We start from the raw sequence: 15342 nt of genomic DNA, 5'->3' as shown, positions 1-15342 counted from the left end.
TTTCTCCTCACTGCTGATGGCACATCACCATGCTTTCCTGTGAAGTCCAGAAGGATGTACTTCATGAGGTTTACAGCTGTAAGTTGTTATCTAAGTACAAATATGCATCTTTTCCTTCAAACAAAATTTCAGTAGCAGGACAAATAAAGTAAAAAGCCAATGTGAAAGATGAAATAAGTTTGTTTTGATTAATAAATAATGAATTAGTAAATAATGAGAATGTGATAAAGTGTTTCTTGGATATAACTGGGTGATTAGTCCACCTTCATTGAGTAGTTGTTTACTTGAGGTAAAATATGGGTAAAAATAGTTTGTGTAAGGCCAAAGCTATTCAAAGTTTCCATTTTTAACAAAGAGATAATATTGGCTTGCCTTTGTTGAGGGAACATGGAATGAATTTGAAGTTTGTTGTCACCACTTTTCCATACACTCAACCACGGTATTCTTCTAGACAGCCTATCAGAGTTGTATGTTAGAGACCCACTTTATGGTGGTTCTGTTCCAACCTAAGTGGGCAGTTCCAGTTGGTGATCATGGGGGGAAGAGCTTGAGTTCATGGGAACAACAGTATGGGGTCCCATGAGGCTTGGTGCTTTCCCCTATTTTGTTCTACATCTAAATGTAACCAGTGCGAGAGGTCATCTATTCAGGGTGAGTTGTCACTAATATGCTGACACTCAACTATATAGCACCACCCCAAGCTAAGCTAAAGATGCCAGGTCGCAGCACAGGTTGCTAGGAAGGCACTGGGCCCAATTCAAAGTGTTGGTTATCACCTCTAAAACCCTATATGGTAGAGCACTGGGATTCATTAAGCACCAACTTGCCAGAATCAAATTGGCCCATCCACAACAAACTTCTAGAGGAGGGATGCTGAGTAGTACAGAGGGCATGGAACAAACAGCAAGCCTTCTTAGTAGCAGCCCCCACAGTTTGGAATGCTTTCCCCAGAGGTACATTCAGCCCTCTATCTCTTTGTGTGTGTCAGAACTATACTGGGGTGCCCTATTATTTGCAGGCTTGTTTATTATTGACTATCTTGTTTATTATGTTCTATGGTTTTATTGTTGTTTATTTGTTCACTGCCCAGAATCTAATCTGGGATAGAAGACAAAGACAAAATAGCAAGGGCAAAATGGAGCTGTTCCCCTCTCTTTTTTAAAAACTCAGAGAGAAACACCTTCCTGTTCCTCATTGGCTGCTCAGGGTTTGAGTTTCCTGGGTTTTACTAGTCCTTGCCCACTATGTAGATTGACAAGTTAATCAAACTTAAACCTTTTTGTATTTGAACATCTTGAGATGTTTTCTCCCCCTTCAACACAGAGAGTTATTGAATAATATCCATTTAATAATTCTAAAAGTGATTACATGATTTTATTTACTCTCTTTCCACCATACGTTCATTGTGGAAGGCAGGCTGAGAAAAATTCAGTAATAATCAAAGAATGATCATATTGTGCACTTTCCTCCTTTAGGCATGGAGACCAATTTGAGCATAGCCTTATATGAAATAATGTAAATTTTCATAGTATTCTGCCTTCTGGGTCTGATTTGCACTGTTTCTTCCTCCTTGTGGCTTAGAGCAATTTCTCCACATTCTGTTCAGTCCCCAACCATGAGAAAAATCCAGGCTGAGTAAGTAACTCTTTAATTTCTATGTTACAGAAATGCAAAACATTAATGAAGCTGACATTTTAAGTGAGGGTACTACCAAATTACAATCTCACTGGATCCATTTATATCAGTAGCAACATTTTTGTATAATGTAAGCTTTTGTCTACCAGATTATCTCCATATCACTGGTGCTGTTTCTTTTCTTCCCCTACTCCCCACACTACCCCTTGATGCCCTTTCGATGCACATAACAACATGAGACTATCTAACATAACCAGAGCATTCACATGTTTAAGGACACAAGAAACTGCAACCCTGTTTGGCTGATTGATTTAAATTATATTCACCATGGCATCATTTTACTTCCATTTTTTCTGCATTTCTCTTATTTTCTTTCTTGCTTCTGGGCCCAAAGCTACATTATAGAAAGTCCATGAAATGCTGTATGAGGCAGTTCACTTTCCTATGTGTATGAAAATGTTATGCAAATGCAAAGAGAAAAGAAAGGGGTATGTTGTATTAGGTTTGCTTATTTATGGGCTTTATACAGTAAGTAGGAAAAATCTACAAGCAGGACATGAGAACAATATTATACTGGTACAAAAGATGCAACATAAACCGCTCCGTTGATCTGATGGGCCACCATGGGATCATTTATGACCTGTGAGGTTGTCTCATACACGTTTTTCCCCCAAAATTTTGTATCCCAGCTAAAAGATCTGTTTGCCCACAAGATCCGTTTGCCCACTGATTCATGGGTAGTCTTTGTTTTCCCAAACCTATTCTATTCCCACATTACCTGAAGTTCATAGTGAGAAGGCATTGTATGAATCTTAATTTAGCAATACGTTAACTGAACAGAATGCCAGTAGTGGATGCTTTCCAGCTCTGACTGATGCAGTGGAGTATATGCCAGAGCTGTTTGTTGATTAATACTCTTCACTCAAGCAACTCCTTTAAAGACACCATTGTTTATATAAGAGGAAATTTAGCACCATATTAGCAGATTTGCTGATGGCTTATTTCTATTAAATGTTTGTGTATGTATTGCATTAGTTTGCATCTGCTTGCTTGTGTTCAGATAACTGAGCAGTTAAAATCATTTCCCTTGCAACATTTTCTCTTCTTTCATTACATGTGTTTTTTAAAAAATGTATAAATGCTGCTTAGATTGACAACAAAATATAATAAGAAAACTAATTCAGCACTTCATCACCTGCCATCCAGGTACATGTAGTCCATTTGCATATGTACACATAATCCGGTTTGGGAAGAAATTGCACATTCCTATTAATCCTGCAGAAGTGGATATTGTTCATGCAACTGTTAATTGTAGTGTGAATTGCACATTAGCCTTCTGCTATGAATGTATTATCTTCGAGTCAATGAGTATATTATGGACGCCATTTCTGTATGCACGTGTGCACACTCAGCTGAGGCTGCTGCAGATGCTGCAGGGAGGATCCCCTGTATATAGAGGTACACATTTGTACTAACAGCCAATGCTGATTTATAGAGGAGAAAAATATGGCAGGAAGTAGAGCAAGTTCACTCCTAGTAAGACTTAGAGATAAATTAGTCTACCAAACATATTAGTTTACCTGCCTTCATTTATTGATGTTAGTATTTATGATCCAAGATCATAAATGGGGATTGGTTGGCAGCATCTAAAAAGTTTGATCAGTGTTTTCATTTGGAGACTAAAAGTAGTTTTTATCTTGTCTGTTTAGAGAAGAACTGCTGTATTTAAATTTCATTCAGGACATAACAGATGAAATTCTGAAACTTGGATTATTTTCCAACAGGTTGGATATATTTAAAGTTCCTTAGTTTTAAATTTTTTGCAGTGATGCATTGGTAAATGGTAAATAACGGAAGAACCAGAGAAGGGTTTGGGGGGAGAAATGTCTAACATAATGGATAAATGCAATCCAGAGGAAAAATTATTCTCTAGGTGACATGAATGGTGAGAATAAGATGAGATAGTGAACATGAATGGTGGGAATAAGATGAGATAGTGAACAAAAGGTGACTAGGCCATTTAGAGACCTAAGAATGAATGAGAAGGGTAACTGACAACTATCCGCTTGGAAAAGGTCTGTTGGTTTTGAATGTGTGGTTTAAGCACCAGTCTATTCATGCACATGCCCAGATAAGGAATCTATGTAAGTCTAAAAGCATGGCTGATTTGATGGTTTATGATGAAAGATTGGGAAAATTAATGAAAGATACAAGGTGATAAGAGGTTCTGAATGTGGGGCAGACCATTATTTGGTAGTTTCAAGAGTAGATCTTGGGAAAAATGAACATGAAGGAATAGGAAAGATGTGAAAGAAACTACACAGTAAAAGAAGAACAACTATAGGAACAGAAAGTAAGACTTCTGTAGGAAAAAAGATCAGAAGGCCAAGGATAAAAGAATTTAACTCTTGAGTGGGAGAATTATTTTGTTTCTATGTTAGAAAATCTGTTAACATTTTGGAGTTGATCATTTTTAATAGTTTCCTTCTGAAAAAAATTACTTCCTGAGTAACACCTTTCCAATATTTTTGGTTTTTAAAGGGCTTTGGAAAGGTTGTTTGAACGTCACATAGAACAAAACAAGAACCATTTAGATAAGGTATGCTGCGTATATGAAAGATCATTTTTAAAGTACTAAGAAAAAAAAAATATTTCTAAAAATTGTCAAGAATATTTATTGATAAACTGATAACTGTAATATGGTTAGGTGGAATAAGCCATCATACCAGAATTATATATTTTAGTAAGTATTCTCTACTTTCATTTATCACTCATACAAAGTACTAAATGTATGAACATGTTACTCATTTAATAATGAGATTTCCTGGATTAATGTCATGTGTGTATGAAGCTTCCTGGACTTGCAGCTCCTGCTTGAAGAGCAGGTGGCAGCTGTGGCCAGAAAGGCCTTTGCACAACCATCTGGTGCGTCAGTTTCGCCCTTTCCTAGAATGGGGAGCCCTTCACACAGTCACTCATTACTAGTCACCTCACAGCTTGATTACTGCAACATGATCTACCTGGGGCTGCCCTTGAAGACTAGACAGAGCTTCAACTGGTCCAGAATGCAGCGGCATGAGAGTGATGTTCATGACGAGGCATGCCCATGTAACACCTCTGCTTCACAAGTTGCACTGGTTGCCAGTTTGCTTCCAGGTGCAATTCAAGGTGCAGGTTGTTACCTCTAAAGCCCTACATAACACAGGGACTGGTTACTTGAGGGACTGCCTGTGTTCCAGAACATCTGCCCAGCCAATTTGAACCTGCAGGATTGGTGCACTCCAAGTTCTTTCAGTTAAACAATGCCACCTATCAGGACCCCAGAAGTGCACCTTCTCTGTAGCAGTGCCTGCTCTCTGGAATGAGGGATCCGGATGGTCCCCACTCTGCTGTTGTTTAGAAGAACTGTGAAGACCTGGCTCTGCATCCAGGCCTTTGGCAAGGGGGAGTGAGATCCCTCGCTTCATTCCTGTCTGTTCTGTTGTCCTTGCTATCTTTTATCTTTCTTCCTTTGATTAGTTTTATTGTAATGTCTTTATTTTGATAGTTGTGAGCCACTCAGAGTTGTTAGGAGTCGGACTGCTTGCAAGTTAATGAATTGAATTGAATTGAGCTATATTACTAGTCTTTTATACAACCTTTCCCCTCCCCCAATCTCTCTGTATTCAATTTCATATAAATAAACAAACCATATTCCTCTTAAGAATGTTTAACAAGTTTACCGTTCTTAGCTATACTGTGCAAGGGAATAAGAATTTCTTTGATACCAGCTCCTAGTGCATGACTACCCAAGTTGATTCGTGAAAATAACCCTTTGATTAACTTCTTGATGGATTTTTAATTTTTTAAAATTCTTTATTACAGGGCATAATCTTTATAATTACTACCACCTAATCTTTTTGCTCTTTCTGTCTCAGAACAAAATGCGCCACCTGCTGGAGATTCTAAAAGTAGACTTGGGCTGCAGCAAGGAGGAAAACTCCATAGGGGTGTCCGACGTATATAGGCATCTACAGAATGAACCAGCAGAGCACCTTCAACTTCCCAGTACAGCCCAGAGCAAAGTGTCAAAAAGTGAAGAGCTTTTAAATGCAATGGATTTAATAGCAAGTGACCCCACCATACACAATGATAAATTCCAGAAAGTGGAAGACCAGGATGAAATTTCCCAAGATATCAAGGAATTACTGAACATTGAGCTGAATCCCCCCTCCTTGAAGACTGATGAAACTCCAGATACCACATGTCCATTGCCACCAACTTCTAGTTCAACCATATGTGATGCTGACTTTGAAACAAGTGAATCTTTGAGAGATGTTGATGAAGTGAAAGAAAGCATGGCGGAATGCCTTCCCATCTCTTTGGACAGTGTCCATTGGTAAACAACCAGCAGCAAAGCACCAAACAGGGCAGTTCATCTAGTCAGCAGTGCAGAGATCTGAACTTTGAAAATTAAATAAAATGCTAGCAAATCAGCCTTTTAAAATTTTCTCTTTGGATGCTATTGCAAAAGAACTTGAAATATTAGAAGTCAGACTTTTCTGAACTGGGCACTAAACCATTGTAAGAGACAGTAGACAAATTTGTCACGTGTAATATAATGCAGTGTTATTTACTGCTGAAAAACCTGGGCATATAATTTTGTGGTATAACATTTATTTTAAAGGGTAGTATATTTATCAAAAAACATTTATAATAAATGACTATAATATTTGCAGTAGTAAAAACTGTCTCTAAATTAATATGCCTGCCCTTCTGAATTCCATTGCAGTAGGTATATACCCTGATCCAGTAATTTCTTACATCTGTGCAGACATCTATTGATACATGCTGTTTAGTGAACCAGGATTGTTTTGTCTGTTTTTCATGGAGAAGAATCCTCCTCTGAAATGCAATATTCAGATGAAGGACTAATCCTTTCAGCTTTTAAAGCAGGAATCAGTTGATGTGAGGGACTGATTCCAGCCTTTGTCTTACCAACAATGGATGATCATGCAGTCATAGTGTTAAACGGTTTTCTGATGTCTTCTTTCACTTGCAGCTGGAAGGAGAAGATTAACTTACTGCTGTTTGCATGATGATAGTAGTTCTCTATCAGGGGTGGTTAATATACTGATCAGTCAAGCCTTTAGACAATAGTCCAAATACAAGTAGTGTGTTTTATTGCATAAATTGGGAACTCTCTCCAAATAGGCTCCATAATAAAGTTCCCACCACATAAAACAGGGTGTGAAGACCTTGAGGAACTCCATCTGTTAAGATTTTAATTTCCATTCACTCTGAGTATCAGGAAGAAAGAGAGGTTGCGCAACAAAACAAAAGCAGAATCACTCAAGCATGCATATGCACATGCCCGCAACACTGTGATATATGCACAGAAGGAATAGGGCTTGTGTTGCAATATCGTGATGCTTTCAACAGACTGATCAATCTGATACCTCCCTGTGGATGCTGCTGTATGACATCATGGGTGGTAATGGGTCTATTTGAAGGTGGGCAGCAAAACGTTCCATTTTGGTCCTGCTTCTTTGCTGCTTCTCTTGGTCTTGTGGCAAAGAATTGTTACAGCAACTAATTTTTTTCCCAGAAAGCATCCAGGAATAACACAGTATTGTTCCAATAGTCTTTGTTGAATGAATTATGAAAATAGTGTCCACCTACTGATAACACTGGAAAATAGGTATGTTTACGCTGCTTTTCAGTCAAAAGCTCTGTGGAAGAACAATTTTTTAAATGTAGTTGTCCACAGACATGCAAGCTAAGGGACATGATCCAAAAGCAAATAGAAATGATGAGAGAAAAGAGAAAATGTTTTTCCTTTCCTAAAGTTTATAAAATTTCTTACCCAAACTAGCTTAAATGGAAACTTTAGACAAAAGACACACTGAAGCCAATCTTAATTGGCCTGGGTCCTTTCTCTTAAATTTTCTGCAGCTGGATGGAATGGCCATAGCTAGTTGGCTTTTGGTGAAAAGAGATTCAGAGGAAGCAAACCATGGCTGAGTTAATCAAGAGTAAGCAAATAATGTGATCACACTGAATCTAGCTGGTATTTGTATCAGGCTCAGATTAAACATATGAATGAGCTGAGTTGACAAAATTTAATTCTAGAAATCTTTGTTTTATATTCAGAAACCTGTTTTCTGTTCGACTGAAAGCAGCTGTGTCCGCAAATGAACTTCGAAGTTCTAAATTTACTGAAGGAACATGGTGTCCACTTTAGAACTACTAATGATCATCTCAACTGAAGGGATCCAAAAATAATAGTCATAACAAGCTGTTTGGCATGCTTTTAAAAAAAAAACTTTCCCAGTTGCTTTGTTCATTAAATGCAGACATCTTGAAAATATGTAGCAGTATAAATAATGCCAGATTGCTATGTCAAGGATGGCAGATGTTTGGTTTAAATTTGATGTTTGCCACTCAAAGGGACAAGTCATTTTGGAGCTGCGACTTAGTCAAAGATGGAAGTGTTGGGGTGGCTTGAGTTACTAAATTGGATTGCTCAGGAGAAACCTCTTCCCCCAATAATAAAAAAAGTTTTGCAACCATGCCCCTCAGCACCATCCTACAGGCTTACATGTTTTTGATGTTTCATGCTTCAGTTGGGTGAGGGGAGGAATGCATCATCTGAGCCCCCTCCCTAATAAAAAGGGATAAAAAAACACATGGCTGCAGATCATTATCCTGCCCAATCAAGGATAATTTGAAAATCCCTTCATCTTTCTTTTTTTGGGGTGGGGGTGATAGCCACAATTTTAGAATGAGAACTTCTTAAAAACAGGAACAGTTCAGTAGCAGTAGGTGCTCTTTCAAAGTAGCAAATGTGCTCCAAACTCTATCCACCTGATTTGAACAGCTCTGCTTACTTGCGGTTTCTCAAAAAAAGTTAAATGAGTGTGCCTGTATATGGAGGATCAGGATTCTGCCTTGCAAGGAAAGCAAATTGTCTGACGACAATCCACCCCCCAACTCTCAAGCTGTTATTACTGGGAAAAGAACTTACATTAGCACCAACATTTCTCTCTCAGTTGACTGTGTGTAGTTGGATTTTGAAGAAGACTGCACTGGGACATGAAAGTATTAAAGGAAACTCAGTGTGTACTACAGTCCTGACTAAAGCAGGGCCAGCAATGTAGAGATTTCAAAAGGGTTTGGTAATATTTTCATTTTCTGCCTAGTTTGCCTTTCAGGAGCCACCACAACACGATGTTATCAAGTCTCCTGATGCTCATAATTTTTTAGTATCAGAATGTAAGGGTTGGTGGATACCTTGAAGATCATCTAGTCTTAAGTTCCTGCTCATTGCAGAAATCTTCTACCACAGCATCCAGCAGAAGGAGCATCCAAATCCTCTTGAGGTAGTCTGTTCCATTGCTGAAAAGTTCTTAACATTTGGAAATTTTTCCTGATGTCCAGCAGGAATCTATTTCCTGTAATTTAAATCCATTGTTTCTTGGCCCATCTTCTGAAACAACTCTGAAAAATTCTGCCCTGTCTTCTACATGACAGCCCCTCAGATACTGGAAGACAGCTATCATCTCTCCCTGTCCATTATTTTCCAGTCTAAACATACCCAGTACCTTCAACTATTCCTCACAAGTTTTCTTCCAGAATGCATTCCAGTCTGTCAGGTCCTTCCTAAAATGTGTCCAGCACTGCATAGAATTTTCTAATATTTATTTATTAACTGCTTGTATCACAGAAACTCAAAGCAATTTATGTGATTCCTCTTCTTCCCAAAATAATTCTTGCACAACAATCTTGTGACAAAGAGGCAGCGAAAAACTGGCCGCTGTATTGAGCTTCACAGTTCAGTGGGGCCTTGAATCCAACCTCTTTATTAATCCCACCTATAATTTAGAAGTCAACAAAGTAGCTCCTGCAACACTCATGGATGATGTTGGCAGAGCACCCAATTTGTATTTTAAAAAATTAGAAATGGTCAGAATCTTGCAAGGCGTCCACATTCTTGCATAGAATCTCATGAAATACCAGGTAAAAACATTAACCTGGTAAGATATTAACATTTTATTTTTTTAAAATGTATTTTAATGTCCAAAACAAACAGAAGAGTTACAATCCCTGTTTAAGTTTTACAGCACTGTTCCTTTCCATTGAAGGAAGCCATTTACAACTTTATTTGCCCAAACTCTTTATTTCTTATGCTCAAAGATAACACACTGGGAACACAGAATTGATCTTGAGCCCCATACCAGCACACAGCTCCCAGGAAATGGCATCGTTTTCTTCAGTCTTTGCCAATGTTAAAGGATACTATTTCTGTAGTATGAATGTCTGCAACTAATTACTTGATCTAAAATGTTATGCAACACACAGTTGGAAATAGTTATAATAAATAATTCTATGCGACATGCTTGAAAGTATCCTGTTTTGGATTATGAAATTGACTGGTTTTTATATTATATTATATATATATATATTTTTTTATTATTATTATTATTAAAAAGACCAATATTCAGGAAAGTTATGCAACAACTCATGTTTGAAGCGCTTCAAATATTTATTTTCATGGCAAAAATAGACTATGATATAATTCATTTCACATATATTACATATCAAAGAAAAACAACCCTTGCTATCAAATATAATCTGCACATTGTTTTAAGAACCCATCTCAACTGTACATGATTTAAAGCTGTAGCAATTATACATTTTTACACTATTGATTGAGACAAAACAGAGCTTATTGTTTTAAAAAAAACACTTTAGCTTGACATTAAAAAAATAATACTTGAATTTTGAGACACACTACTGCAAGGTACTGCAAAAATCCTTGTATACTGACATAAAAAGAAGAGGGGAAATTGTGTAAAAACCATCGTCTCTTTCACTTGCATAGATTTAATTCTTAAGGCTAGTGGGATGTAGAGGTATCTGTTTCAAGATACAACATACCTTGCAATATCAGCCCCTTCCCCCCGAAGTAACTTTCAGCTCCACATGTTCACATGTTAGAAGAGTGACGTGGGAGTTGCTTTCTTCGACTCCAACCCCAAGTCTCTCCAGTAATGGTAGGACATGAATGATGTTCATAATGCAGGTCCTTTCCAAACAAGGGCTGTTCAGTCCCTTGGAAGGATGCTACTGACATGGGAATGCGCACCACTGTTCATTTATCTTGCCCACGAAGTTCCTTTGCAGAAAAAGCACAGACCTGAATAATTCAAAATAAATCCTATGCCACTGTAGTAGTCTATGAATCCAACTGTGTCTCACAGTAATTCAACAAATGAGGTCAGACATGTTTTGGGTCCAAGATTAATACAAGAAAACAGCATCATGAAGAAAGTCTGTTATTTCCAATTTTATATATTTTGTCTGTAAAGAAAAAGTATGCTTAAACAAGTTTTGGTTATTTTTGAAGCTTTTATGATGATTTAATAGGAACATAGTTTAGCAAACCTAACTGCTCATTTTTATTCTGGAACCTAGAAGTTCATTTTAGATTGTTTCAAACTTCCTTCATATGCTTAAAGGTGGCTCTAATAAAGTAAAATGGCACATGACTTTCCTCCATATGTTTAGGCATAATTTCTTCTCAATCTGTGCTCAAACAAATATTAGAGGACTAAATAAAGTAGTGGAATTTCTAAAAGACATGCATTCTAATACACTAACCAAAACTGTGGTTTGCTTCATCTATATTAAAGCAAATGCTATTTTATTTAGCACCATGGGACTTCTTCAAGGAAAAAACAAACACAGTGGCATTTTCTTCATTTCATAACACAGCATCATGTCACAATTGATTTTGGCCAAACAACATACTAGTTCATTTAGTAAATGTAGTTCAATACATAAAATGCATTTTCAAGAAAATTATGCCCAAAGGATACATTCAGAATAATAGAGCAAGAATTGAGTTGGAAAGAAGTAGATTCCAGTTCCTCCCTATACACTGCAAGAGGGCTTTGCTTCAGTCAAAGATCTAGAATATCCAATATTACAGCTTGGACCTGCACATTTTTCCAAAGTGCAAAATGGCAAGAGAAAGACAAAGAAACTGGTCCCTACAGTATTGTAGTAACAAGATCCACAATTCAGAGAGCATCCTTTCCCCTTTCCATTTTTTTACATTCTTCAAAATATTTTCCTTCCTGCCCAAACTAATATTAGAGTTTACCTGCAGCAACCTGACCTACGATTGCTTTTTGCAGGATAGGAAGGAAAGGAGTATGCCTCATAAAGAAAGGAGTAATTCCATAGTTCTCTGGATTGTACCTAGATTGAACAGTGCAGTATTGTACCACTAAGATTTCTGAACTCTTCCCTTCATTGCACTGAAATAGGTAATCTAAGATGTTTGCTTATAAGTGTGATAGCTTATAAGTCTGATCTTGAGCTTAGCTTTAAGAACTGCAAACCACATACAATCACAAACAGCAAAGCAACCATATAAATCACACTGCTTGCAACAGTCTGTCATCATTCACATGGCAATCACTTAACAAGGTGCATATAATTGTAGATCAGTTTAATATGACTACACTTTGCAGTACATTTTGCTCTATAGTACATGCTAATTAAGGCTATGGGTCATTTGAGTGCAGAGCAGAGAAATCAACCTGTTCTTTCTTACATCTTAGTAAGTATCACTATTAGAAGACATCCAACCTGAGAGACAGAGAAGAGCAGAATCCTTGAGCTCTGACACCCACTGTTGTTTCAAATCAGCTCAGAAATAAGTTAATCCATAACATAAAAATTCCACTTCTCCCTTTCTACCTTGTGCTGCACAAGCCAGGCCAAAATAAACAGAGAACAGTTTCATTATACAGAAAAATTACACTGAATATTTTTCCACAGAACAGAGAAGAGCCAAAAGATAGAATTTAACCAAGCCTTAAAAATTAAAATTTGAATTTTCAAAAAGTATTCGGAATCCACCTTGATAGACCTGGACTACATGTTTGTATATCATATTGCATTTCAAAAATTAAAATGAATGCCCTAGGAATATCATTCTGCAAATTGCTGTACAATATTGTACATACAAAGGCTTCCAAATTTATCTTTAGCCCTCCTTAATGCATGGCCCCATCCCACCTTTAAGAGTTCGTGCAAGATATCTAACTTGCTAAAAAGCTCTTTTGAAGAAGATAGTGTTTTCAAAATGAAATGCTTACTCAAAGAATTTAGGCAAAAGCCCACATCTTAAATAGATCATTTTCAAAAACTGCTACTGTCTGTCACATGGTAAAAATTAGCTGGAAAACTGGTTCATACACACAGATCTCAAGTGGTAAAAAAACAAGGAAAACTGAGTTTGCTTACTGGAAATTAGCATCACTGGTACCGACCAATCTGACTTTTCTGCTTGTTCTTTTTGCCATGAAGAGTAATCAAATACTCAGAGCATCTGAGAAACATCTTTTGACATCTCACTGGAGAGGATATAACACAAGAACAGACTTGGTAAAGTTTAAAAGAAATGTTACTTAGAGTCTGCACCAAAACAGATCAATATGACTTCTGTCTTAACAATAGACAATAATCTCAAAGGCACAGATAGTGCTGCTTTGAAGAAGTAGCTCCCATGTTATTCAAGGTATCACACTATGCTTACTGTGCTGTACAACCGCTCCATCCATCCATCCATCCATCCATCCATCCATCCATCCATCCCCGTCTGTCTCTCCCTCCTTCCCTCCAATCTCTTTGACACAGTATACAGTGTTATGGAAAATACTTTTTTTTTTTTGCTTTTCATATATATATACTTTCCATCAGCTATAACTCAGTTAAAGCAGTAATCATTTCTGCTTTCAGCAACAACATTTTCTAATCTTACAAGGTTATTGGAGGGACTGCTTTGGGGATGTTATCCAGGGGAGAAGAGAAACAAATTTGGTGACTCCAAAAAGGTTCTTTCTTTTTCTTTTTTTACTTTGATAGGGAATTACAAAATTACAAAAAGCAATATTGCAGCCACTTTACTAAATTATGCAAACCAATAGCCACATTCCACATTAAACCAAGTTCTTTTGTACTCACTCCATGTTCAAAACCTTTTACTAAAATGAAAATTTAGTACAGCATGCTAAGCAGATAAACATACTGCTTCCCTAGATAAATATTTAAGAAGTGTTTAAATATTCACCTGTATTTAGCTTGATTTCAACCAGAAGTAGCAAACTGTTCTTTAAATAAATCATTCTGAAGCTACACTTCATCAATAATTACCTTCTGAAGTGTTGAAGAGCTATATAGGATTTGCAATACTTTTTCCTTTTCTTTTTGGTCTAGAATGTGACCCAACAATAAACTGTTGGAGGATAAAACAGGAGCAGCTGTAACTTTTTGTCCTGGCTTTTGCCATCCCATTTTCTTTCTGTTTCCTTCAAAGATTTGCCAACGACTTGTTTTATGACACCACAAACTTTACCAACCATTATCATCTTCCATTTAATCCTTTTTCCCTTTACAAATCTTGAGCAAAAAACTCAATTACTTTTATTGTGTGCTGTCTGTAGCCTGCAGCTTCCAGAGGAGTGCCCCACCCCCAGCAAAAGAAAACCCAACACTCTCTGCCTTAAGTGCTTCCTTTAATGGCTTTTTGCTGATGCTGGTTCCATTATAAAATCAGTATAATACACACACACAGACACACAGACACACACAGACTGAAGTATAAAACTCAAGCACAATGATGCCATTTGTGACTACTGTTTATGCAGGGCACACTTCTTTCACACACAGTATATCTACAAGTATACATAGGTATAGCTTTTAATTAATAAAAAAATAACCATCATGATTTTCAGTATGGTGCAGTAGTGTCTTCATAGGATCAGCAGTTGTGTGCCTACAGTAACGCAGTCTTATCAGTACATTAAAAATACAATACATCACTCAATACATTACAATACATATTCCCATTTCAAAATACCCACACACATTCCTTTCCTCTTCCACATGAATGAAGGAAGGAACCCATGCACTTCATGTCTTGCTCTGCAAAAGCAATGTCAAGTTGCATTCAGAATCTTCAAACTACATGAGAAGCATGTTCTCCTGGAAGGCAAACTTCTGCTTTTGTAAACTCTTGCAAAGAATGAGACTTTGAAGTTGAGTGGAGAAAACTTATATAAGCCTCGAACTCTTAAGAAACTGGATAAGAACTCCATAGACGAACGTGTATTGGCTTAGGGTTTGCACCATCATCATCCTTTGCTGCCTCAGCATTTCTAGCATCCTTGGGATATCCAGTGCCTAAAAAAACACACACACAAGTTGGAAAATGATTATTCAAGTGGTGATAGTAAGCAGCAACTGATGTAATGGGCTGTGAGAATAACTTTGGAAGACAGGAGGAGGGGCCACAGCCTAGACAATGATCAGACAAAAAATATCTCAGCCCAGAGAAGGGATGGGGATGGAGAAAGTATCTCAGAAGGAACCCTCCCTAGTTCTCTGGAAAATAAAGGCAAGGAAGGGGAGAAGTGCTTTCAGACTTTCAAGATTATGTTACTATAACCATACAGTAAGGGTAGTATTAGTACTCATGATTTTGGTTTCTTGTCTGGACTACCTTGAAGGGCTGACAACTATATAGATACTTAAGTTACAAGTCTTTAAATATCAGAGGATGGAAAGAGACAGGAGAGGAAGGAAATGACATGATATTCTATTTGTGCTCTGCTCTGACAATAGGTATTTAGGAATCTTCCTGGAGAAAACATG

General features: G+C 37.3%; 2 protein-coding genes across 6 annotated transcripts in view; one reads left to right on the top strand and one right to left on the bottom strand.

Moving 5' to 3' along the window:
• Positions 1-10019, top strand: part of SPATA7 (spermatogenesis associated 7) — a 58651-nt gene extending 48632 nt beyond the window's left edge. The window contains exons 9-12 of the mRNA XM_007432301.4: positions 1582-1635; positions 3345-3419; positions 4177-4234; positions 5553-10019. Of these exons, the coding sequence (XP_007432363.2) occupies positions 1582-1635; positions 3345-3419; positions 4177-4234; positions 5553-6017 (652 nt within the window). The 3' untranslated portion in view covers positions 6018-10019. The remainder of the gene's footprint in view (positions 1-1581; positions 1636-3344; positions 3420-4176; positions 4235-5552) is intronic.
• Positions 10020-10140: 121 nt separating this feature from the next.
• Positions 10141-15342, bottom strand: part of PTPN21 (protein tyrosine phosphatase non-receptor type 21) — a 70812-nt gene continuing 65610 nt past the window's right edge. For all 5 annotated transcript variants that reach the window (XM_088145254.1, XM_088145253.1, XM_088145255.1 and 2 more), the window contains one exon: positions 10141-14871. In XM_088145254.1, the coding sequence (XP_088001380.1) occupies positions 14743-14871 (129 nt within the window). In that variant the 3' untranslated portion in view covers positions 10141-14742. The remainder of the gene's footprint in view (positions 14872-15342) is intronic.

Source organism: Python bivittatus, unplaced genomic scaffold, assembly GCF_059951505.1.
Source record: "Python bivittatus isolate LINGU-HERP-01145 unplaced genomic scaffold, Pbiv_v1 ctg000480_np1212, whole genome shotgun sequence".
NCBI lineage: Eukaryota > Metazoa > Chordata > Lepidosauria > Squamata > Pythonidae > Python > Python bivittatus.
Note: the sequence above shows the minus strand (reverse complement) of the source record. Positions and strands in the feature narration are given on the sequence as shown.